The sequence below is a fragment of the Cyanistes caeruleus genome, chromosome 1 (assembly GCF_971803275.1).
Source record: "Cyanistes caeruleus chromosome 1, bCyaCae1.hap1.1, whole genome shotgun sequence".
NCBI classification, from domain to species: domain Eukaryota; kingdom Metazoa; phylum Chordata; class Aves; order Passeriformes; family Paridae; genus Cyanistes; species Cyanistes caeruleus.
Window position 1 is genome coordinate 65,306,326 of NC_141701.1, and position 23,490 is coordinate 65,329,815.

Genomic DNA, 23,490 nt, shown 5'->3' on the forward strand with positions numbered 1-23,490 from the left:
TCATCACCTTCCACATTTGGAATGAATGTGCATGCTGGTATCTGTCAGTAAAACCATGCTCTCCCTGCTTTCCTTCTGCCCTCCCACTTCTAATTTGTCCCAGTAGCCAGAGATGGCCAGGCAACTTCAGGGAATCACATTACAGGCTATATAATGCACTACTGCTCTCTGCCACATATGCTAACCTGCTCTATTTTACTTTATTTAACAGTCTCTTCAGGTCCTTTGAAATAAGGGCAGGATATGCTCTGTACAGGCCACAGGTCTCAGTGCTGAGAGAATAAATGAATGTGTTCTTCCTTGCTCATCTCCAGGGTCAGTATTAGCAGCAAACCAGTTCTGGCTGTTTAGAGCCATCTGTGACTCTCCATCCAAGGCAGGGCACAGTTGTTTTGTTGTTGCAGCTTTCTCTAGCAGGGTCCTAGCAACATGTGCAATACAGTGAGCTGAGACATGGAGAGGGAGCTGGGCACTTGACAGCGCACAGAGGACATCCATGACAGGACAGGGACTCACTGCAGGCACACCTGTGTGACTCTCACTACAGTGGCATATACCCAGAGGAAGGGGGAAAAGTGGGTTGATGACCTGCAGTCATGCGCTGCATCACATTTGTGGTGTGACTGAAACATGGAGTTAGTTGCCATTATTTTGGACCTGTCAGAGCTATCTTGAGTAGATGGTGTTGATTATTTCCAAATACCTGATAGGTACTTAGCTGGCCTTACCCTTGAATGCCTGTCAGAACTACCTGAAGCTCTGATTAAAGAGAGGTTTTGTTTTGCTCATAAAACCTCTTGCCTTCAGTGGAGGATAAGCAAATGCTTAAGCTGTTTCCTGAATAAGATTGCTGTCCTGAACTGGAACCAAAAAAAACAGAACGTTGCAATAGGGAACTGAAAAACTTTGTGCTCTTTTTCTATTTTCTGCTTTCTTAGTTTATTCTGCTCTCTATATCTTGCAAATCCTGTAAAGATCTGTTGGATTCACGGGAGGATGTATTACCAATTAATGATCTTCTTTTTTGGAAGGGAGATTTGTTAGCAGGAAATTCTTGCAGCTCTCAGATGATCACCAGCTGTTCAAATGCATTTTGTAGTCTAATTATACAGGATAACCAAAAATGCTGGTCTCTCCAAAGAATAATTTCCACTAAGAACAAAAGTGTGTTCTTCAGCTGATATTGCAGTGTTTGGGCTGTGATTCCTCTCCTGAAAAAGACAAAGGTTCACATAGCTGAGGAGCTGACAGTTTGAGGTACTTGGATAGTGTGATTTCAGATTACACTGTCAGACCAAAAATTTCTATTTATCGCTGAATTTTTCATCCACACTTGCATAAAAAAATGCCAAATAATATTATAAATCAAATGGGTTGATAGAACACTTTTCTTCTCTTAATTTTCTTTTTCCTTTCCATTTTCTGTATTCAGTTTATTTGTTAGCACTGTGAAATTATTTTCAGTTCAGCTTTGATGCTTTTAAGTTTTCTGTTCTAGCATGCCTGCCCATAGCTTTCTATAGTCAGGCTGTCAGTGTCAAACTGCTGCTACAGGCTTTTATAAAAACAGGAAAAGTTTATGTGATACTTTAGGGTCTGTCAAGTTTTGGGATGATCACGTGATAAACAAGAATGTGTTTTTTAATTAATCTAGCCAGTGCTTCCAGACATGCTATTCTTCATAGCATCAGGCTGTGCTTGACATATCTTTTACTCAATATTTTTTTTCTGAAGTCTTTTTTTGGCTAATTTATGTGAGATGTATTCAGCTTTTCTATAAGAATTCAATGAAGTTCAGCTGTAAACTTTTCTCCATATTCAACTGTGACTTGAAAGCATACGTGAGTTGAAGAATGTGTTAGTGGCCAGCTTTATGTTAGAAGAATGGCATTAATATTTTAACATTCTGAAGAAGAAAGCAGATATTAATGTCACCCAAAGGCAGTACTAAAATTGCTCTCTTTTTGGAGTTCAAGATTACCATCTGTGTAGCATCAGAAACAGATGTTCTTTTCAGCAGAAAAATGTATGTGAAAGCAAGGACAATGTTCTTGTATGGGCTATTGAATGTAAAGACTGTTATAGAAGTAATGGAAGAACAGACAGTAAAAAAGACAATGTGTTTTGTTGTAAGGGAACCTAAAGAAATTGTTATTATCCCAGCTAAACAAGAAGCTTCAGTGACGGAGATTTTCTCAAATGGATTAATGGAAAAAGTGGTCCCATTTTATGAAAAACAAGTTTTTTCAGAACTTTGAATATCACAGTTTTCTTGCTTTCTGTTTGCTTGGTTTTGCCTTAGTTCATAAAATTTCTGTGCTTTGTAAGTTAAATAAAAATTTCTGGGTCAATAGGTCCTAAACATGGATGAATATAAAATTGAAGACAGTTTTCAGAGTGTTTTGGAGATTGTTGATTCTTATAGCTCTGTTAAACTGTATGATAATATCTAACAACTTAGAGTAATTTGATTTTTTTTTTGTCAGCTTTGTGCAGTGATGTCTTTGTCTTTGATTTGCAATTAAGGTTTCTCTTACAGAAAGCTGACATTGGCTTGCATAAGTTTTCCTGATTTCAACGAGTTTTATTAATGGATTCTTTTCCCTCTCTTTTCTTTTCAGCATGAATCTATTAATGCAGCTAACATTTTTAAACACTTGTACCCCCTCCTAATGCTTTCCCAGGTTACAGAATGGCCAGTAGGAAACCAGGGTTTGCTGTATGACCGAAACTGGATGGTTGTAAACCAGAATGGAGTCTGCATGACTCAGAAGCAGGAGCCAAGGCTGTGTCTTGTGAATCCCTCAATTGATCTGAAGCAAAAAATTATGGTCATCCAAGCAGAAGGTTAGTAAACAATATCCTTTCCTTCCCTTCTTTATTGGAGTCAGACTTCTAGGCAGGGACACCTGCATGCTCCCACCAAACCACTGAATGCTGTGCTTGCTTACTGGTGACTTTAGGGACAAGTTCTGTGCCAGCTGTGGACTATGGAAGCCCAATATGTAGCCTGGGGGGTTTCCTAACTGATTGTCTAGGTAGGCAGAGAGTAGACAGAGACTCCCTATGTGCAGTCATATACTGAATTCTCCAGGATGGAGAAAGGAACAGACAGATGTGAGAATTTACTAACTAGTGTCTCTCCATAGCATGAAGTCCCATAGCCTGAAGGGATTGTTAATGCTGCAAAGGTAAAGGAATAGAAGTCTAACATTAAACACCCCGGCCAAAACACTTCCCATTTTGTATCTCTCTTCCTCCTTCCAGGTGTGGGATAAAGAGGGTTAGAGTCTTCAGTGGGAATTAGTATTCAGTGGAAATTAGCCAGACATTATTTAACTCAGTTAAATACTTGCACTAGCAGGCAATATTTCATGATGTTTGAACTTCCTGGGAATTATTAAAATCCTTTTTATTTGCTGCTGAGGGGAAAAAAAAAAGAAAAAAAATATGTAAAGAATATGTTACAGAAAGCCCTGTGCTACTCAGAGGTGCAAATTATTACTTTTCATAACTGTGCCGTTGCCACTGAACACTGGAACAGGTTTGAATATCACAGAAATCATTACTAGTGCTGAGTCTGCATGTCTGAATGGTGTTCATCATTTCCCTGGGGTCCAACATTTACTCAGCCCGTATGTTTTAACTATTAATAATATATGTGCCCACATTTTCAACAGCTAGAGCAAAACAAGGGAACCTATCTTCAGATTTTTCACCCTTTATTAGAAACCCATATGAGTGGATCTGTAGCCACAGTCTCCTTTCTGTGCGTACAGTAGGGTTGCTGTCATCTCCACCTGTCTGAGCACTCTCCGTAGAATTAAATCTGACTCGTTGATTCTTTTTGTCTGAAATAGGTTTCTCAAACATACATTTTGATACTTCCACTTATCATGTGCTATTTTCTGTGTTTCCAATCCCAAACACCATCTACCCTCTTCTTAGGGATTCCAGACTTGCCCACTGGCACATACACTGCTGTTTTCCCCTCTTTCCTCCATACTATTTCTTTGAAAATCTACCATTAACTCATTTCAATTCTGTGTGGAGCACCTTGCACCTCAAATTTTTGTAGTACAGTTGCACAGACAGCTTTCTCCCACAACTTTTAAATTATCAAGTGTTTCAGAACTAATTATTTCTAGAGATTTATTTCCTTACCATCTCTCTTCCTTTTTGACCATTCTGAGTCTGTCCCTCATTTTTTCTCCTTGCTAGCAATCCTTCAGACAAGTGTATACCCATTAGTACGTTCACCTGTCAATAACACCTGACATGCTTCAGGGAGTCAGGAGGAAGTTTTCTCACATAAAAATGACAGTCAAGGCACCCATTTCACACTGAGATTTACAATTTCTTGCCACAGTTAGTGCCAGGCTGAAATTTGCCTTTAAATTCTACATTTTACTCTGTGTCTTTTTTTGAGTTTTCACTGTCGTTTCCCTTCCTTCCAATGAAAGGGAGAACCATTTTCACACAGAAGTGATTGTCCAAGTCTATTGATCACTTTTCTACACAAAAGTAATTGATCAGTATGCTCTAACAAGAGTGTTATTGCCATTTATTCACAGCCTGCTTTGGTACAGCCAGTGTGTAAGAATGGAGTCATTTTATTCTTTGTATAATGACTTTAGCTACCAAAATCCTAGCCCATGAGATGATCTGGGCCTCTTTTCTAGTAGTCCTGCTGTTTTTTACTCTCATAGTGTTGTTGAGACCTGTGGCATTTTTTAAAATTCTTGACAATGAGATAATGGCTCTCTTTTCCTTGGGGAATCTATTCCAGAGCTTACTGCTCCTAAGATGGCACAATGATGGGAGCACATACAAACCAGCAGGGTAAGACTGAGCAGATAAATATGTAGGAAGTTGTTCCAATATTTATTATGTTTTCTTTCTTCTTACCTGCAGTCTAAATCCATTATTTGTTGTTTGTTGGTGTTAAATTTTTAATTTTTTTTCTTTTATCCCTTCACAAACATGGATCAGTGTTGTATCTTCCACTTAAATCATTTCATGGCAGGCAAATTTAATTTAATAAACTGACTCTTTACTTGAAAATCTCATGTTAATCCCTTCTGCTTTTGTCACCACTCCTCCAGCCTGTCCATAGCTGGTTGCAGATGTAAGACCTGAAGCTGAATGCTGCATGTGAGCAGTGATCTGTGTGGTGAGGAGCAGTGGAGCTCGGTTGAGCCGGGCTGGTTGTTCTGAAGCTCAGAACCTTCACTGCCTGTGTCGGTGGCTGATGTTATTTCAGATCCATAGCTCTTGGCCTGCTGACTAACAGCCACCTCCAGATCTCCTCCCGCTTCGCTCCTTCATCCGCATGGAACGCCACCCACCCAAACCGCCTTTCCTCAGCCAGCATGCATCTTTCCAAGATGAGTTTTGTTTCCCCCATCTCTCCTCCCCCTGCCCTCACAGTCCCTGTGCTGAGTTTCTCTGTTCTTTCCATTTCTGCAATGCCCTTGCTTTGGTGGCTGTGCAGAGCCAGCGGCTCCAGCTGTCCGGTGACCGGTGCAGTCCGGCTGTCTCCCCTCTGCAGGAGCTGTAACCACTGTGTTTTCTCTGCCAGCTCTGCTCTACCTGCGCTTTGCTCACTGTGGGAGCAGCCCAGAGCATGCTTTGCTGGCTGGAGGCGCCTCTCTCCAAAAGAGAGAGCCTAAGGCAACTGTGCTGCTGGAATAGGTCTCTGGTAAGTGCCTAAAGCCGAGTGGGCCAAATCCCACCAGCTACTTTCCACCAGCTGAAGTACACGGCATTTTTTAAGAGCATGTTGCTGTTACACTATTAGATTATGGTGAAGACTTTATCTGTGGCACTTTTAAAACATAATGAGTCTGTTCTCTCTTCCCCTCCAGGCACATGCTTTCCTCTCCCTCTAGAACTCTTCATTAGCGGAAAATTTGTTTATGGCTATTTTATTTCAATGTGGCTTGACATTCTCTGCCTTCTCTGTCCAAGAAAAAAATTGTCAGCATGGTTTAGTGCGACTGTAACTATTTTAACACCTTTTGCTGAATTCTCTATGCACTGAGACACCCTATCAGGGCTGTTCTTTAATCCCTGCATGTTGGGTGTCTGTCGCCTCAGATGTGGATGGGCAGAAGCTGCTGTCTGACCAACCCAGCTGTACAGTCCTGCCACCACTGTGAGTAGCAAGGATGGCAGAGTGGGGCTCTACACAAGCCCAAAGCTGCCTGAAGGCTTAGGATCTTTGCCTGGCATGCCTGCAAAATTAGTTGGCTTGCATGGCAGCTGGGGAGCTCCAGGTATTTCCCAGATCTCTGATGAAGGGGTTGAGACCAGAGGGAGAGGAAGGACTTGTGCGTGCTCTCTCACCAGCTGTACTTTTCTTCAGCAGACGGGGTAAGATTTTAATTTTGAGAAACTGCATTTATGAATTCGTCAGAATTATTTTCTTAAGCTAGGGGATTGTTAACAGGCATTTCCTATTTTGTCTACTAAGAGCGCAACAAAGCCTTGCTATCACAGAACCCACTTAGAGGAAAATCAGTGTACCTAACTCTGAATCAGCCCCCATGGAAAGAAACTACTTGTGTCTTGACTGAAGTTATTTGAGGTTTGGCTCCCAGTAACTTGAAGGTGGGCAGGAGCAAGTGTCTTCATTTCCAGAAATCCTATTACTTGCGTGAGAACCAAGGGAAATCTCCTTGTCCTCCTCCATCAAATACGTGGGAGCACAGATTACATTGCACTTGTTTCTGACCTACACAAATGTGTAGCCAAACAGAATTTGGCTGAAAATACATGTTTGGAAAAGACTAATTTCTCTCTTTCCATTTTAGCTAACAATCAGCATTAGTCTGGCAAGTTGGGCATTAGTTTGCCACTGCACAGTGGGAGAAATTCTGAGTGTCGAGGAGGTATTTTAAAATATTGGAGTAGAAAGATGCTAGCAAAACTGAGCAGCTAATTGCACTTTATGGAGTTTATTGTGCCTTCAAATAGTCATGTGTTACTGCCAATAAAAATAATGGGAATTAAGTGCATACACTGATGAAAGAATATACATGAATGGTTTATATTTCAGTCTATTGAAATAACAGATTTCTAATTTTCCTCATTGACTGAAAATAGGAGCTATAACGATAAGATTTTTTTTTATATTAATACTGTGAGCACATCTGTGAATTTTATTATCAAGTAAATGTCCATGGAGAATGACACTTTTACATTTTAGTAAATGGCAATATTCTACTTTATTTTTTTTGCCTTAAAGATAGAATAAAATTGTAATTAACAATGTTTAACTGACCTAAACATCATTGTAAAATGTGTACTGTTCAATAAAAATGTGATACACTTGCTGGTGTATAAAAGCCTTTTTTAAAGCCCTGAAATTCCATTTTAAGAAATTTTGTGCGTTTGCCTTTCTTAGAAAATGTTTAAAATATATAACAGTTAAGAATGCATGAAAGATGAAAAATTTCAAACTCTTATTTTTCAGAAGTAATGATGTTAATGTTTAATTGTTTCAAGTCCAAGAGTTCTAGTCAAGGAGACAGTAACATTGGCTTTTTTCAGATTGTTACAGGGTGGTTCAAAGCATTTATTACATGTTTTTGCATTATTTTCCTAAGTGAACCCAACTTTTCCCTCTCTGTCTTCACTTATGACATATACTAACATAATTAACCAAAGAAGAAGTAGACCACTTTCTATTTTGTAAAATATTCATGAAACAGAGTTGATAGTCATGTTACAATGAATCTGAGTTACATTTCATTACTCTTCAGAAGAAAATAAGCCAACTTGATTTCGCCATATCACAGAGCTGGTAGAGCATGATTCTTATTTGTTTTACAATATTACATAATGTTAAAATGTGTTTTTATAATTCTAGGAAATTGGGGGGAGGGGGGGCGGGTGTCAAAGTCTTGGTTAATATCTGTTGCAGTGTAATGGAAAAGTTGGATGGATTGCAGCCACACAGTAAAAAGACTTGGTTCTTCATTTAAGATTATTGTTTTCAATTCACATAAAGAAAAGTAGTCCAGCTTTTCTTTTTGGTTCTAGCAAACTACAGTACCCTTTCCATCTCTTTGGTTTATTCTGTTCAAGATGAGAAAAATGTGGGAGAAGTTGTTAAGATAGATCATTACCAGGGAATCCTCTGCTGGTTTAAACTTGGAGATGAATAGATGGGAATGATTGCCTCATTCTCAGTTTTCAATAAATTTTGTCATTAAATTATTGTAGTTTTATCTCAGAGTATATTTCTTTTTTTGAACAGTGCCTCGTTTTGAATTGTGCCTGTTTTTTCTTTCCCCCTTCTCCATCTTTCATCTTTCAGATCACTCAATCCCTCTAGTCCAACATGACAGTGTCTAACATAATCTCCTGACTTGTCAGAGGAGCCATCCTTCCAACAGAAACCATGGCTGAGGCCGTAATACTGTGCCATTTTTGTTGTCTGGGATAAACAGAGAAGGAAGTTACTCAAAGCTGAAATTATTATTATTTTTTTTTTAATATGCTTTGAGTACCAAGGTCATCTTCAGCCTTTGCGCTTTGTTTTATCATTTGGAGCCACCTGCCGGCAGAGAATATAATTCTAGCAAAAAGAAAAAATATTATTTTTTTATTTGCTGTTTGTAAGGCTACTGTGACTGTGAAAAGAAGCAAAAATAAGAACTTTTTTCATAATCCTATCATTCTTCATACATTTTTTTTATTTAAATATGACTTTCTCTCTGTTCACCTAGGCATGGACCCAATATCTGTGCCGCTAGAAGACAATACTAGAAAAGAGGCTGTGATCTGTGACAGTAAAGTCTGTTCACACAGGTAAGTGAGAGCAGAGAGGTACTGAAGCTGAAAATCTCTGTAGTGACACTCAGGATGTGGACAGATGTACACAGAAGTCCTTGAAAAAATGGTGGAAAGCAATGAATGATTAGTGGACCAGGAGAATGGTCCTATTTAAATTTATACATTTAAATAAACTTATTTAAATAAGAAAGTTGTCATGCCCAGCATGTCTGATAGAAAACAGTAAAAAAAAAAAAAAACTTTAAAAGGAGAGGAAGGACAGTACAGTAAACTGACTTACCCTCACTGGAATGAGTGAGAGTTTTTTTTACTTGCTCCAAGCATGAGAAAAGGAGAAGGTGTCCCCAGTTGCCTCCAAATGCCAACTGGGGGTCTCAGAAGGACTTGAATTCAGTTCCCACATTTAATAGTGATGATGCTGGCATCTTTGCCCATTTCACTGCATGGATTTAAAATTACTAGAAGCTTCTAAAGTTATAAATAGCTTTCCATATTTATAGCCCTTTTTAATTTTGTTTTGACCACCCATGTCGTTCAGTGTCCCCTTAACAATCTTGACGCACAGGTATGTAAGTTAAATAACATTAATTCTAATCAAGAGACATACCACTTCAGTGAATATAGCATTATGAATAAATTTATTTCCTATCCATAAACTTAAGTGTTTATTCATCATATTTTCTAAGAACTTCCCGCAGTCTCATTAAGTTTTTTGAGTGGCAGTGTATCAAGTGCCTTCCTAAAGTACATTTGCATCATCTACTATGTTTCTTTTCAATGAGTCTCTCGGTAAGTCAAACTAAAAGAGCCACTTAAAGATTTATGTCTTCCTTTCACCAAGGTATACTAATTCTTTGTAACCCTCTACGTTTGCTTCTCTGAGTAACACATAAACAAACCAACAGAAGACCTGGAAATTTCCCTATGGAGCCATGCAGAAAATTATCCTCTCCTTCTTTTCTACTAGCTATTCAGATGATAAAGAGGATCTTTTCCTCAGAAGTGTATTTTCTTCAGGTAGTGGAATCCACCCAAGAGTCATTTGTTTTAACCATCTGTCCCACTTCCCTTAGTGTTGACTCATCCCTAGCCTCCCCATGGTAAGCCCATCTATTACAGGCTGTAAAACAGCCTGAGTTATCTTTCTCTCTGTGTGCATAAAATTTGTTGCCATACTGTTTATTGTAGCTTTTCTTTCAAGTAACTGACTGTCATTTTTATTGTATCAAATTGGAAGTTTTCATGGAAAATTTCTTAGAGTTCTGTGAAGGAAGGAAAGGACAGAATGAATAAGAAAGTGAATATGAAAGCAGATTGCAGAGTAGACTGCGATAACAAATAAACAAGTCAGGAAGTAAGGCAGGTTGAGTGAACAACAACATTGATGACACTCTAAAAGTGCTCACAGATCCAATAGCAGTTGATGCCAGTTTCCAGTGTTTCAGCAGAGGAGCCTCCAGGGCCTAAAATAATGAGAAAAGCAATGCTTTGCAAGAGGATGGGAGGTGATTTGTGGTCTGGGGTCTTTTCTGCAGTGTATAAGGTGAGCAGTGGGTCTTCGTTAAAAGGCTTTTATTCAAAAGAAATGTCTAATGAATGTATTTTTTATCTATTGATTCTGTCTTCTGATGCTGTTACTTTATCCAGTTCTGTTGGCTTCTGTTGAATTTAGACTGAGATAACTGAGGAAAGTACATGATACAGAATCTGCAAGCAGTCATGTGAGGAAGTTTAATTTTGCAGCAGCCACGGAAGTTTAATGAGCCCAAATTTCCCTTCTGAAGCAATTCATCAGCACTAGCCTTCATCCCAGCAGGGGCTGTCTGTCAGCATGTGCTGCTCACATCAGAGGACATGGCTTTCTGGTGCAGTGTGGAACAGTGGACAGATGAAAGTAGAAGCTAATGTTGATAGGATTGATGTTATAGAAGACCCTAAATGCTCAAGGTTGCTGCTCTACTGAAATAAGCAGGGACACAGCCTCCTCTTTGACAGGTTGCAATATCAAAGAGATCAAGGGAAGTGTAGCAGTGGTAGAAGACAAAGGTGTAGTTAAGAACAAGGTGAACTGAGCCCGTTGTTTTATATCCCCTGGGATCAATATTCAGACTTCATCTGTCCTTGTTTCTTGTTCTGTAAATTACCCTGCTAGAGGGACAAGTTGTAACGCACTGAAGCTAAATGACATAATAGAAAGATGAGTGGGAAACTCAAGGCAAACAGCAAGTGAAATCAGAGAGAAATAGGCTCTCCTTTATAAATTGCCTGACATGTGCCAAATGAAATGTAATGCTGACAGATGTAAAGTTATACTCCACAAAAATAAACACAAGCAGAAAACAAGTAGAATTGAGCTACAACAGAATGACTTTGACTAAGACCTTGAAGAGATGATGATACTTGCTCAGAAAATGGTCTGACAATAAGGGAAAGCAATTTGAAAACATGGGAGTCTTGGAATACAAAAGCTACACAGTGACATTTGATGAAATACCAAGAATGGTGGGAGTCTCTAACTCAGACACTGTGACTCAAAACAATAATTGTATAAAAGGAGGGCAAAATTTTCTTCCTGGCTTATACAGTATAATTTCCAACAGCTTGCCAGAGGCAATTGGATCAGGAGAGATTTTAAACACCCCTAGTACCTCTGTGAAGGTGGAAAAGAATATTGGAGGAATTTGTTTTACCTGCACTGTTATCACAGAAGATTCATGTGTTCTCATTTACAGCCTTCTCCCTAACACAGTGGTGGGCAAGGGCACAGTTCAGACTGTGAAATCTCATGTGGACACTCACTTTTTGGCCTCTTTCTTGACACAGTGCCTGCATCCCATACTCATACCAGAACACCATTCCAGTTCTAGGGTATCACTGGCTGGATGCATCTGTGGTTGCCATCTGTCCACTCTGAGTGGGGAGAGGTATGCAGAGCTGCACCATAAATTAAGTGCAAAATTAAGAACAAGCGCTGAAGAGATACCTGATCCATGCAGGATTATAAAATCTCTTTGGCTTCTCTTCTGGTGGCTTTGTACCTGTGTAATTTAGTTGAACCCTATAGAGCATTTTGTAAAACCATGCCACTTCCTTTCAATCCTGGGGCTTAGCACCTTTTGCTGTGAGTAGCTGTTTTCTTGTTTCACAAAACAGATTGTTTCCATGCAGATCAACTTCTTTGGCTGGGTAGGACATCAAGGTGAGATAGGAACATGACCACTTTCCTTGATACAAGAATCCTCCCTAGATCAGCATCAGAATTCTAATTCTTCTTACATTTAAAGTTAGATTTCAGTCAAATCTCTTGATGTAGTCAATGGAGAGTTGAATATTCCCACAGTGAGAGTCATCCCATCCTGAGGTCTAATATAGATTTGGAACTACTTACTTCTTTCCATCATCTGTGAGTAAAACCCAGACAACTGATTCAAATTAGATGTCTGCATTTTGGAAGATTGACATTAAGTTTACTCAGAGCTGAGGAATCTAATGTCAAACAGGATCAATTTCCACTGGTCTGATTTGTGGCCACCTTGGATTGAGAGAGGTGATTTCAAAGTCCCTCTAGGAAAGATTACTTACAGGTAAAGAAGAAAATTCTATTGCCAGCTTGCATAAATCACTAGACATTTTACAAGTAATGGAAATCATCTGTAGAGAGATACTTGGCCTCGTTTAGTGGAGCCATGTTTTAGTGTGAAATGTCTGTACTAACATGAATTAAATTAGAGAAGTAACATCATTGTACCTGATGGGATCATTAAAAATTACACACAGCAGAGCATTTTTAAATTGAACTCAGATCATTCCTCTCTGTTTTTTGTAAAAAGTACAGACCAGAGTGTGACTATTTCATAATACCGTATTGTAATATTATATGGGCAACCACTTATTGTACTTGAGAGTCAGTGTTTTCAGCATTGTGATTAATCCTTTATTCCACAGTAATCTTCTGTACTAAACTAAATTAGATCTTTTGAAAGTTGACTTCAAGAGGAATGGAGCAAAGTTGAGGAAATGGGGAGTTAGAATCATAAGAGTTTTACATCAAACATTCATCAGCCAATATGGATTCTGTACTTTGTATTGAAGGAAGCAGAATAAACTTCTTCACAATTTGTCTTCTGTTTTGCAAATTACTGTTTGGGCAATCAAATTTAAACCTCCTCTCTTTTTGTAATAGGGTAAAAACATATGACTGTGGAGAGAGAATTGCTGACTGGCTCTCTACATTTCTTGGTCGTCCATGTCGCTTGATAAGACAAAGTTCAGATGTGAAAAGCAGGCCACATCAGAAAAATACAAAAGGTATGTTGTAATTCTTAAAAATATTTGTGATTCCTCATGCAAATATCAGGCTCATGGACTTCACACTAAGTGTATAGGTACCCTGATAAAGGCAGAAAGAGTTATCCAGTGTTGATCTAGTCATCATTTTTATAACCAAACTGACTTTTTGTTAAATTTGGTGAAAAAATGCAGATGCACCAGTACAGGGGGGTGAAGTTATCATCATGACCATGATTTTGGCTGGAAACTCCAAGAACATTTGGAAAAATGATCATGAAAAATCTGAGAATCAGAGAATTTATTCAGAGACAAAATTTTATTATAAAAATAATTGAAAGAGAACTGAAAATGCATAGATATTGCTCTTGTAAACTATTTTTCAAATTTGGTCAAATCTCATCTCCATCCCAGTTTCTAACTGCATTGCTTCATTATCATTTGCAGGTTTGAGGTCATCCTTGGAATATTTCTTTAGTGCCTGGAACCAAATGAATAAGCTATTAATAAGAACGAGTAAGAGGTCAAAGGAAAGATGAGGTGATAATACTAATTTTTATGATCATTTTATAATGTTGGATTGATTGTTTTTTAGGTCTGTCATCTGCTACAAACATCTCACTCTCTCTTGTGAATGAAGCACAGTACCTCCTGATAAATGTAGCAAGCATTCTGCAGCTGAAAGAACATATTTCTGCAAGGTAAGATGCTTCTGTCTCCAAATGTCTCTCACTGATCTTAGATTCCAGAATCTTGCCATAAAATGCCAATATAGGTGTTTTATGTGGAAATTTAAAGATAGTTACTTTTCAACATTCAAAAATATATAGCTACTAAACTGCTATAATTACTAATTATTTTATGAATTCTGAAAGTTTAGATTAAATGCATGAGCATCATCTGTCTACCAATGATCTTTAGGAAAATTTAAATGAAATCTTTGTCAAATGAATTGGTGGAAAGATGTTATTAAGAACCAGCCAACTTTTATTTGTCAGAAGAACAAGGATAAGAGGGTTTTCTCAACATAAATTGTCTGGCAGGTAAAAATATGAAATCTTAGTAATGGCTGAATTATTTCTCTCCCATGGGAATTATTAAAATTTAGAGTAAATATGCACAATAAAAGTACTTTAAAAGTATTTTCAGGACTGGAATAATTTTATTTTGTAATTTAATTTGGCTTTATTTATACAAAAGTGGGAGATAGAAGCAGCAAATGAAACAGAGTCAGTTCATAGTTCAAAGATAACAAACCCATTACTAACCAAATTTTCATTTACAGACTATAGGATTTTTTTTTTTCCTTGAATATATCTATGAAAGGTTCAAATTTCACAAAAAAAATCTCTTCCCTCAAGGCCTCCACACAGGTCTGTGCATTCCACACCTCCAGCATTTGTCACTGCATTCCTTGTTTTTGTCTCTCAAAACTTCTCTCTTGCTTCTTCCTGGAGTCACCTCCTCTCCTCTTACACACCCACCAAACACGTCCCCTGCATTGAAAATTCCTGCTTTGAGTAGAAGAGGAATATATGTGTCTGTATATCTGCAGCAGGATATGTATATAGCTTCAGGATTTAAAACCACTGACTGAATGAAGCATCACTGAGACCACTAGAGCTTGCACTGTCTGAGGATTTTGCTTCTTTCGGAGAAGACAGTTGGGCAATTCTAGAATATCGTGGGAAATGTGTGAAAAGGTTTGAATTGGTCCATCTCTCAGTGTTTTGATTTATTATTTTTTTTTGTCACCTTCTCAGTGACAATTAATGCCTTCTTGTGAGGCTTGACTGGCTGGGTTACATCTCCTTGGAAGGGCACTTCTTGCAGACATCTCTTGCTCAGGGCTTTTTTTGTTATAAGACTCAGTGAGGAACCTTCCAGACATGGGATTTGAGTGCAAAGATGAAGAGTAAGAAGCAGCACGTGAGGACAAAGGAGAACAAGGAACTTCAGTAAAATATTCAGTGTCAGATGATACACAGATTTCATGCCTAATGTCTTCCAGCACAACTAGGCTTGTAATCTCCCTTTCCTCAAAGGAAACTCTAGATGTGACCAGAGCTGAAATGGTGGCTGAGAAGCATCTTGCTTCTCACCCTGCAGTGTGAGTTGGAAGTGTCCTCCCTTCCATGCATTTTGCTATGCAGTGCCTCCTCCAGGTGCTAGAGAAATAAATTCAGATATACAGCACCCTCATTCTGCACTGTTACTAAATCATGGTGTATGAACTTTCCAAATATAGAACTATCCAATATGCTTTAAAGAACTGCACGTATGGGTCTTCATTAAATATTTGAGGGTGTTTAGAAAGTATTATTTAGCTTCTTGGCATGTGGTTTTGTTTAATAGAAACCTGCTAAGTTTTACAAAAGAATTTCAATTTTCAATTAAGTTTCCATAATTTCACTTTGTATCTTCCATAAGTAAAAACTAGTCTTCCAGTTTGCACTTGGCTCTTGAGAGGTGATCTAAAACAGAAACAGCAATTCAATTAAAAATTAGAATGCAGTGTACTGTTGGAGGGCTACATGTACCTGCAGACATTCATCTCTCTGGTGTTTCCATTACAGGTCACCTCTATGAAAATCCCAATGGCCTGGCCTTATGCTCAAATGTTACTGTTAGAAATATAACCCTGAAGATATAAATACTAATTTTCAGGTTTGCCTATTAAATATAACTAACGTATTCTTCATCACAGAGCCCGCTGCTGTGACAATCCAAAGCACCTAGGCTGACTTTGGCACATTACACTGATTTTCAAAACAAGTCAGTGTTGGTATCTCCAGCATGAATGTACCTGCCACTCCATCCAACCAGTGCATGTTTTGTGGGAGGAGAAATAATGGAAATTTACTCAGATACATGTTGCCAAGTAATTATAGGTATTTCTGAGGGCTGGGGGAGGTGCAAGAGAGGTGAGGTATTCTGGATGTGAGCCCGTGCAGGTCGAAGGCAGAGAGCTCAGGGATAGGGGCACTGCAGTCTTTGAGTTCAGCAGCAAGGGGTAGATTAGTAGAAGTTTGAAGTTTTTTTCAGCAGCTGCCTCAGGACACTGCAAGCCCAGCTCTGAGGTTACTGGGGCTTTTGATGCCCCTCCCCAGTACAGGCTGGGGTGGCAGGCACTTAGATTTTGAAAAACACATTGAAAACTAGAGGCTGTACAGCAACCAAGCTCCAAGAGCCCACAGCAAAGCTGGGAAGTACAGCAGCACAATTGAATGTGTTCACAAGTAACTGCTATTTTCCTCCTTGTTTGTATGAGTACTGGTATAATCTACTCTTCCTGTTGGCTCCCACCTCCTGCATTTGTTACAAATGGTGTCTGAGCCATGGGATTACCTGTGGGATCTTGAGGGAAAGCCTGTAGCCTTGCAGCTTCCCATCCCACCTTCTACCCCCAGGCTGCTGGAGCCCTTGTGAACACCAGGGCTTGGTGGAGCTGGGATTCTGTGGTTTGGCTGAAAGTCTGCACAGGCAGTTTATCCTTACGCATTTTTGTCTGTTAGAGGAGATCATCCAGACTGTTTTAAATAAAACCAAGCTCTTTTTTTTTTTTTTTTTTTTTTTACCTAACAGGCCTCCTCTGCCAAGACTGCTTGATGAGAAGTTTTCCCTGTACTTTGATTTTGCATGTTTTTTCTCTAACTAAAATACATTTTAAACTGTATGTCCTTATTTTTTTTATTTTTTTTATTTTTTTTTTATTTTTTTAAATTTGGGGCAGAAATGCCTCTCTTCACTGCTTATCGAGGTTTCTGCCTCTGCTGTAGGATGTCATATTCCAAAATTGTCAGGCTACAGTTTAGGGAGGATCAAAAATGGAGGATCAAATTGTCCTTAACAGCTAATGCAAAAAGAAGTGTTCTTCTCCACTAACAGTGACACTGAGAGAACCCTCTGGCAAATTTTACAGTGTCTTTTTTTTTTATTTTTTTTTTTTTTTTCTGGTACTGTTCAAGTTCTCCTTTAAAAGAAGAGTGAAGAATGACAATTCGAAGATGCAGCAAGATTTCTGATATTTGTATGCAGTCTGCTGCTCTTTCTGTCTCATATACATTCTCCACACTGACACAAATCTACACTCTGGCAGCTCAAATGCTTATAAAGAGGGGGAGATATCACCACACCGAGATTAATTTTTTTTAAAACACCTATCGTTTGGTGGAATCTGCTGCCTCCCAAAGGCAAATAATAATAATATGAGGGATATATTCTCTCATAAAATTATTTTACTGGCCTTTTTCACCTTCAGCAACTGCTGGTTTTGTCCCTTCTGACATTGCAGCATGTGCAGAATAAAATTTTGTCTTTGGTTCTAGAAGCTTCTATTTCTACAATGTTTAACAAGTCAAATGATTACTAACTGAAAAGATCTTTTTATTTGTTACCATTAGACTTACATATGATAACAAATTGAGAATTTTCTCATATGCATGGTTCACAATCACCTGCCTACTTGTTTTCATACCTATGGTTCCAGTTTATACCTCTGAAAAAGCTACCTAGAGGGTTACATATTATAGTTGAGAGGTTACAAATTATAGTTGAATACTTTGTGCCCTTTCCATAGCCTTCGTAATAAAACTTGGTCCAGGTTATTCTGGAGAAGTGTTTGCTAATCACATGAGCCACCAGATTCTTACAGCACAAGCATCTATGCAAAATTAGTTCATAATTTTATTTTTTCTTTTGCTGTGTCAACTCTGTGAGACAGATTGAAGGAGCCATTGGAAACAGAGGAATTGATCCAACGTTTCCGTGCCAACATTGTCATCAGTGCACCAGAGTCCTTTGAGGAGGAAGAGTGGGCTGAGATTTCAATAGGTGCTCTGCAGTTCCAGGTATGACCTTTTCTTTCTTGTCCATGTGCCAGTGTATCACAAAGAATTTAGATTCCTGGAGACAAACCAATTTTTGAAAGGCTTTGCCTGGAATATGGGCAGCACGCTTTGTGCAGGTGAAATTTATGAAATGTGTAAAAAAAAAAAAAAAAAAAGTGATGTGTCCTGTGACAAACATACCTCAATATATTTAAGAGATTTTGCCATATTTCTACACTCTTTTATTGAATTTTGTCATTCATAGTATTTCTTATCTTTATCTATCTGGACTGAATAATAATCAGGCTTTTTGAGGCAGAGTTTACAGCCCATATTTAGCCAGCACATCAGCAGAGAATACTTGTTGCTGTTAAGCACAGTAGTCCAAATGTAGCCTCACATTACTGCAAATCAAGCAACTGATTGCCAAAAGACTGGACATGAATACAATTGAACACTCATGCTCTGTTGCCCTCTGTTGTATACATCTTATCCTAGTCTTCACTCAAGGAATGTTTCTAATTCTAGCATGGTAGGGTTTTTTGGTATGTTGTGCTTCATATCATAACTAACAACACAAGGTCCTTTATACTTTAAGGAAAATGCTGAAGAGTCAGACCTTGTTTGTAAATACATTCTTTCAAGAAAAACTCTTAACAAAAAATCTGTAAAAGGTACACATGATACCTAAGGGAAAGATGCACGTGTGTATTAAATGTTCTGCTGAATTTGTCTGGCCAAGAGATATGAAATATATATTTGAAGATGCTTTGCTTAGGATGTGAAAGTGGCTTATTCATTGTTTTCTTAGAGACTATAATTTAAGTGTGAATGACAGGGGTACTGAGGTCAAATCTAGAAGATATGATAGGCATCACACCTTTTTTTTTTCTGGTCAGCAAGCTGTAAGAAACTTTTTCAGCAAGGGTGGAAAATATTGCTTTTCTGCTCTCTTTCTTATGTAAGAAAGCAGTAAGCTGCAATGTGAGTTGCAGAAAACTGAGGAAAACGTCCTGTAAGAAAGAAATGAGGAACACAAAGGACAAAAACTGTTGTGTACAGCTTGTTGGAGGCTGGAGTTACATTGGGGAGTTCAGCTGAGGATCCTGTTAATAAGTTACTGTAAAATGACAAAATAAAAGGCATTCCTATTTCTGCCATTGATACACTTTAGGATTACAAGGCAAGAATAGAAAGCCTTATGCAACTTGCATTGTCTTTTCCCATTTCTGCTAAGTCCTTTTTCAGATACTGATGTAGTAACAGTAGAAATTATGTTAATGCTTCTTTATCCCACAAAAATGGTAGAAGCTGTTGAACAAAGTAAAGCAGGGAAAAAATATTTCCTTCTCTGCCTTGTTGTTCTTTTAATAAAACAAAATTAGAGCTGTGGAAAATAATTTTCTAAAAGAGCTGATGTTTGGTGTTGATGATTACACTGAAGAGTTATACAAGCAGTCTAGATGCATTTCAAAAACCTGAAATATCACTTCAGATCAGCATATCAAATGTTTGAAGTATACAGCTTAATTATTTGCCCTATTTGTAATTTATGGCACATTTTACAAAAGTAGAATGTGTATACTGGGATACTGTAAGATGTAATTTCTGTAATGTACAGCTTTGCTAAAGTTAGGGATGCACTGTTAAGTGAAAGTGCAATATGTCATCCTTCTCCATTTTAAAGCTCTAAGAAGAAATTTGTTGCAGGGTTTGTTTTCTTTATTTCCCCCCTAAAAACATACTTTAGTTCAAATAACAATTAACTTTAAGAACAATTACATATGATATTAACATCATCTATAATAGATGATAGAGGATGAATTATTTCTTCTGATTAGGTAAACTTGTATATTTAAATATTTTAGATTCTGAGTCTCTAAAAGTGTCATGCATATAAGAAATATATTGTGCATTTCAGCTGCACTATAACAGTCCCAAGAAAATCCTCCTTGGGTTGAATCCTGAGGCATTGGCTTAATTTTGTATTCAGCTTTTTGGACAAGCAGCCCTGCTAACCCACAGAAGAAGTGAAGCCATCAGGAACTACAAATATGTAAATGTCTGGTATTTCTCAGATTCTCTCTCTGAGAAAGTTTCCCTTAAGAAAAGAAAAAAGTGAATTAAAAACTCAGTGAGACTTTTGCAAGTAGACCTCACATCAGGTGAACAGACATGACCTTTTATATAATGAAAGTTTGGAAAACCACAGGAAAAGTATGCAAAAGGTATGTGTTTAAGATATTATGATGGTTGGAAGCTTGTACTGTTCAATGCTGTACTGCTTTGATAAACAGTCATGAACTTTCTTTAACTAAAATTTCAGGTTGTGGGTCCATGTAGCAGATGTCAAATAATCTGCATTGATCAACAGTCTGGGGAACGAAACAAAGAAATTCTGCAATCCCTGTCTGCTGCCAGAGGTAGAAAGGTCAGTACAGTACTTCAAAATAGTTGTAATGAAAGATGTAATGACTTTATTGCATGAGTAATGAAATACCTGCTGAGAGAATATTCAGATAGGTTGTTACCATTTGGATTTTTTCTGTAAAAAGAGGATGCACTTACAACCCAGATATGGCATGGTTTACTTCTGTAAAATGCTCAATACATTTTTTATTCAGAAATGGACTATTAATATGCATTGTTTTTAACTCTGCTTGCTTTTATTCAGTATGTACTTTTTTCCAGTGTGTTTATTTTGGTCTTAAAAACACATGCTGATGCACTGATATCTTTTAAGAAAAGAAATACACTGAAAAATCAGAAACTGTTTGATATTATATAGTCAGCTTGTAAGACTAAACTTTTATTATTTATTTTCTTATCCTGAATAATTAGTTAGCAGGAAAAACAGAGCAGATGTGAATATAGTCAAAGCGGAGAGTAATTGCTTAGGAAAGTGACCAGGAAGTAAATGTGAAATACAGGTGTTTATTTGAGGTCCTGCTTCCTAAGGTTGCATTACTTCTTGGAATGGAGAGAATTCAGATCGTTGCTAGACAGTTCGGCATCCCAAAAGCTCCACAAATCTTCTCATATGTATTTATTTAGCTGAAAATCCTTATTCAAAATTCATTGCTTCCTGTTGGTTAAGCTTCTGTTGTTAAAGTGTCTCTGGCAGTCGGGGCTAGGGAGCTTTGCCAGTACCCGCCAAACACCAGAGACGAGGTACAGCACTGGCACAGAGCAGTAACAAATAGGCTGAAAATCATTCAACCAGAGAATGCACAAACAATTTACAAATACTGCATTCTGTGTTTGGACAAAAAAGTAAAATAAAATAAAATAAATTGATTCTTCTCAGTGACTCATTAAGCAAACAAAGGGCTTTCTTTTCGTTGTCTGTTACCCTTGGTGAATAGCTCCTCTGGCTCCGTGTCAGAGCCACCCCAGTGCAGTGAGCTGGGGGAGGCGCAGGCAGGGCCGGCTGTCGAGGCACAGCTTCCCACTGACCTGAGGTGACTTTGGCTTGCACAGCAGGCTCTGCCCCAGGTCACCACAGAACACTGGCCTTTGTGAGGTGAGCTCCTGGCCACAGAGGGTAGCCTGAGGACAAGGGCCCTTTCTGAGTAGTGGTGATCCACAGCTGCAGCATCTGGGACACTTCTGAGCACATTTGGGCACTTGGGACAGGGATGCTCCCTGCTGCCACATGAGGTGTAATATGCAGAGGACCTTTTCTGCCCATATGGGTTTTACTGGATTGTGACTTGAAACCTCTGTAGAGAGAAAGCACTCTGTATTCAGCGAGGAAATGGCAAAACCTTACTCGGGATACAGATTCTCAGGAGAGGCAAAGCATCTTCTTCATGTTTCCCACAGCAAAGATGAGCTCCTCTTCCATTCTGATTACCTAAACAACGAAGAGATTTTCTTGATGCACTGCTAGAACCAAGTGGCTCATTTGAACAGGACTAAGGCAAAGAGAGCAATCCAGCCTCTCGAGAAGAAGCTGGCACCGGATAAAAGCCGCACGGCGAGGCAGGCGCTGCTGATCACCGCGGGGGAGTGCTTTCTCTCCCTCAGCTGCGCCGATGTTCACGCTGCAAACACACGGGCATTCAGCCTGCCTTTATTTTTTTCCCAGCCTTCAGTGCTGTTGGCAGATGGGGTCTTGTGAGCATGCCCTGGTCTGCATAAGGGTGAGTCCCCTGGCATAGGTGACAATTTAAAGGGAGAGTTTGAACTGGTAGCTTTGCCTGGTCTGGTCCCAGAAGACCTCTGAGTCCATTGCTCCTGCAGGTCACCTCTGTGGTGATGGGCACCAGCTGATTATCAGTGAGCAGCACCCAGGAAGGACTACAGCATTTTCAGTATGCTCAGCAGACCTAACAGAGGACATCGATCCAAACCTTTCACAGCTCTCAGTGGGTAGAGAGAAAGAACATCCAGTTCATGTGACTGTGTTAAATCGCAGAGCTAATCCTTTGGTGACTCATGTCTCTACCATGTGCTTTTCTGCTAAAGAGTCATCTAATAGACTTAATTTTCTTTTCTTTTTTCTTTTTTTTTATCAGATGCAGATTCAGTGAAGGAATTCAGCAGCATTTGCTCCCATCTGTCAATAATCTAATTCAAACTCCAAAAAAAACTGTTGGAGAAAAATAAGATTTAAGATAATTTCCCAGGTTTTTGGAAAGCTGCTGTAGCAAGTTGATTGCCAGAACATTAAAGACACAGCACATAGAAAAGGGAGACAGATGTCAATATTTACCATTTTATTTTGTTTTTTCCGAGATTACGAACCTGAAAAAATTACATTGAAATTTATCAAACAAATACCCCAAATGGCAGCACTGCCAATGAACTTCAGTAATAACCTAAATAATGTAAGGCTTGTGAGAGGTAGTTCGATATTTATTTATAAAATCCTGTTTTTCTCTATTCCTCTGAGACTCTGATAACCTGGTGCTTCAAACTGAAAGATGGAGCCTTTGCATAGATGGATTGTAGCTGAAAGTCAGCTACTGTAACCAGCCACACAAGCAATTTGCATCTTTCCTGATAAATGTAAAGCATTTTCCTGATTAAAGTGCTGAAGCCTTGCCAGCTACTTTTTACAACACCTTTTATGTCATTGTTTGACATAAAATGTAAACACCTCTATAAAGTGAACTTGAGCTCTGCTTCCTGAAGAAAGAGTCGTAAAGGATTTCTTCTGTAATTTTTGACTGGAAAGATGAACTCTCCTCCTGTGACAGAGTGCTCTCTGTTACTGCTGAAGATTAGGAAAGACTAGGTAACTCCATTAAGCAAATGGCTACATGCTGTTCCACATGCCTCACCACCTGACACAGCGCACACATGGATGGAAAAGGGAGAACACAGAATTCCTGCCTCTCTCTGGTGTTTTGCAGATGCTGTTTAGCGCTAATGATAGCGGAAGCCCTGTGGGTAGATTTTCAGCAGTGCTATGAGCTGGGACTTGCTGTCAAGGTAGCAAAAGGAATTACTGCATTAGCAGTCTGCCCTGGTCTCAGTGTACGGATAGTAATACATCAAGGGAAATCCATTATGTTTGCACATGCCTTCATACACTAAAAGGCTTGTGTTTTTTCCTGGCAGCTGT

At 38.7% G+C, this 23,490-nt stretch overlaps 1 protein-coding gene across 1 annotated transcript in view; it reads left to right on the forward strand.

The window, feature by feature from the left end:
- Nucleotides 1–23,490, forward strand: part of MOCOS (molybdenum cofactor sulfurase) — a 210,868-nt gene that overhangs the window by 179,664 nt on the left and 7,714 nt on the right. The window contains exons 9-14 of the mRNA XM_086896591.1: nt 2,685–2,847; nt 8,736–8,817; nt 12,986–13,110; nt 13,685–13,790; nt 17,813–17,939; nt 20,245–20,349. Coding sequence (XP_086752717.1) covers nt 2,685–2,847; nt 8,736–8,817; nt 12,986–13,110; nt 13,685–13,790; nt 17,813–17,939; nt 20,245–20,349 — 708 coding nt within the window. The remainder of the gene's footprint in view (nt 1–2,684; nt 2,848–8,735; nt 8,818–12,985; nt 13,111–13,684; nt 13,791–17,812; nt 17,940–20,244; nt 20,350–23,490) is intronic.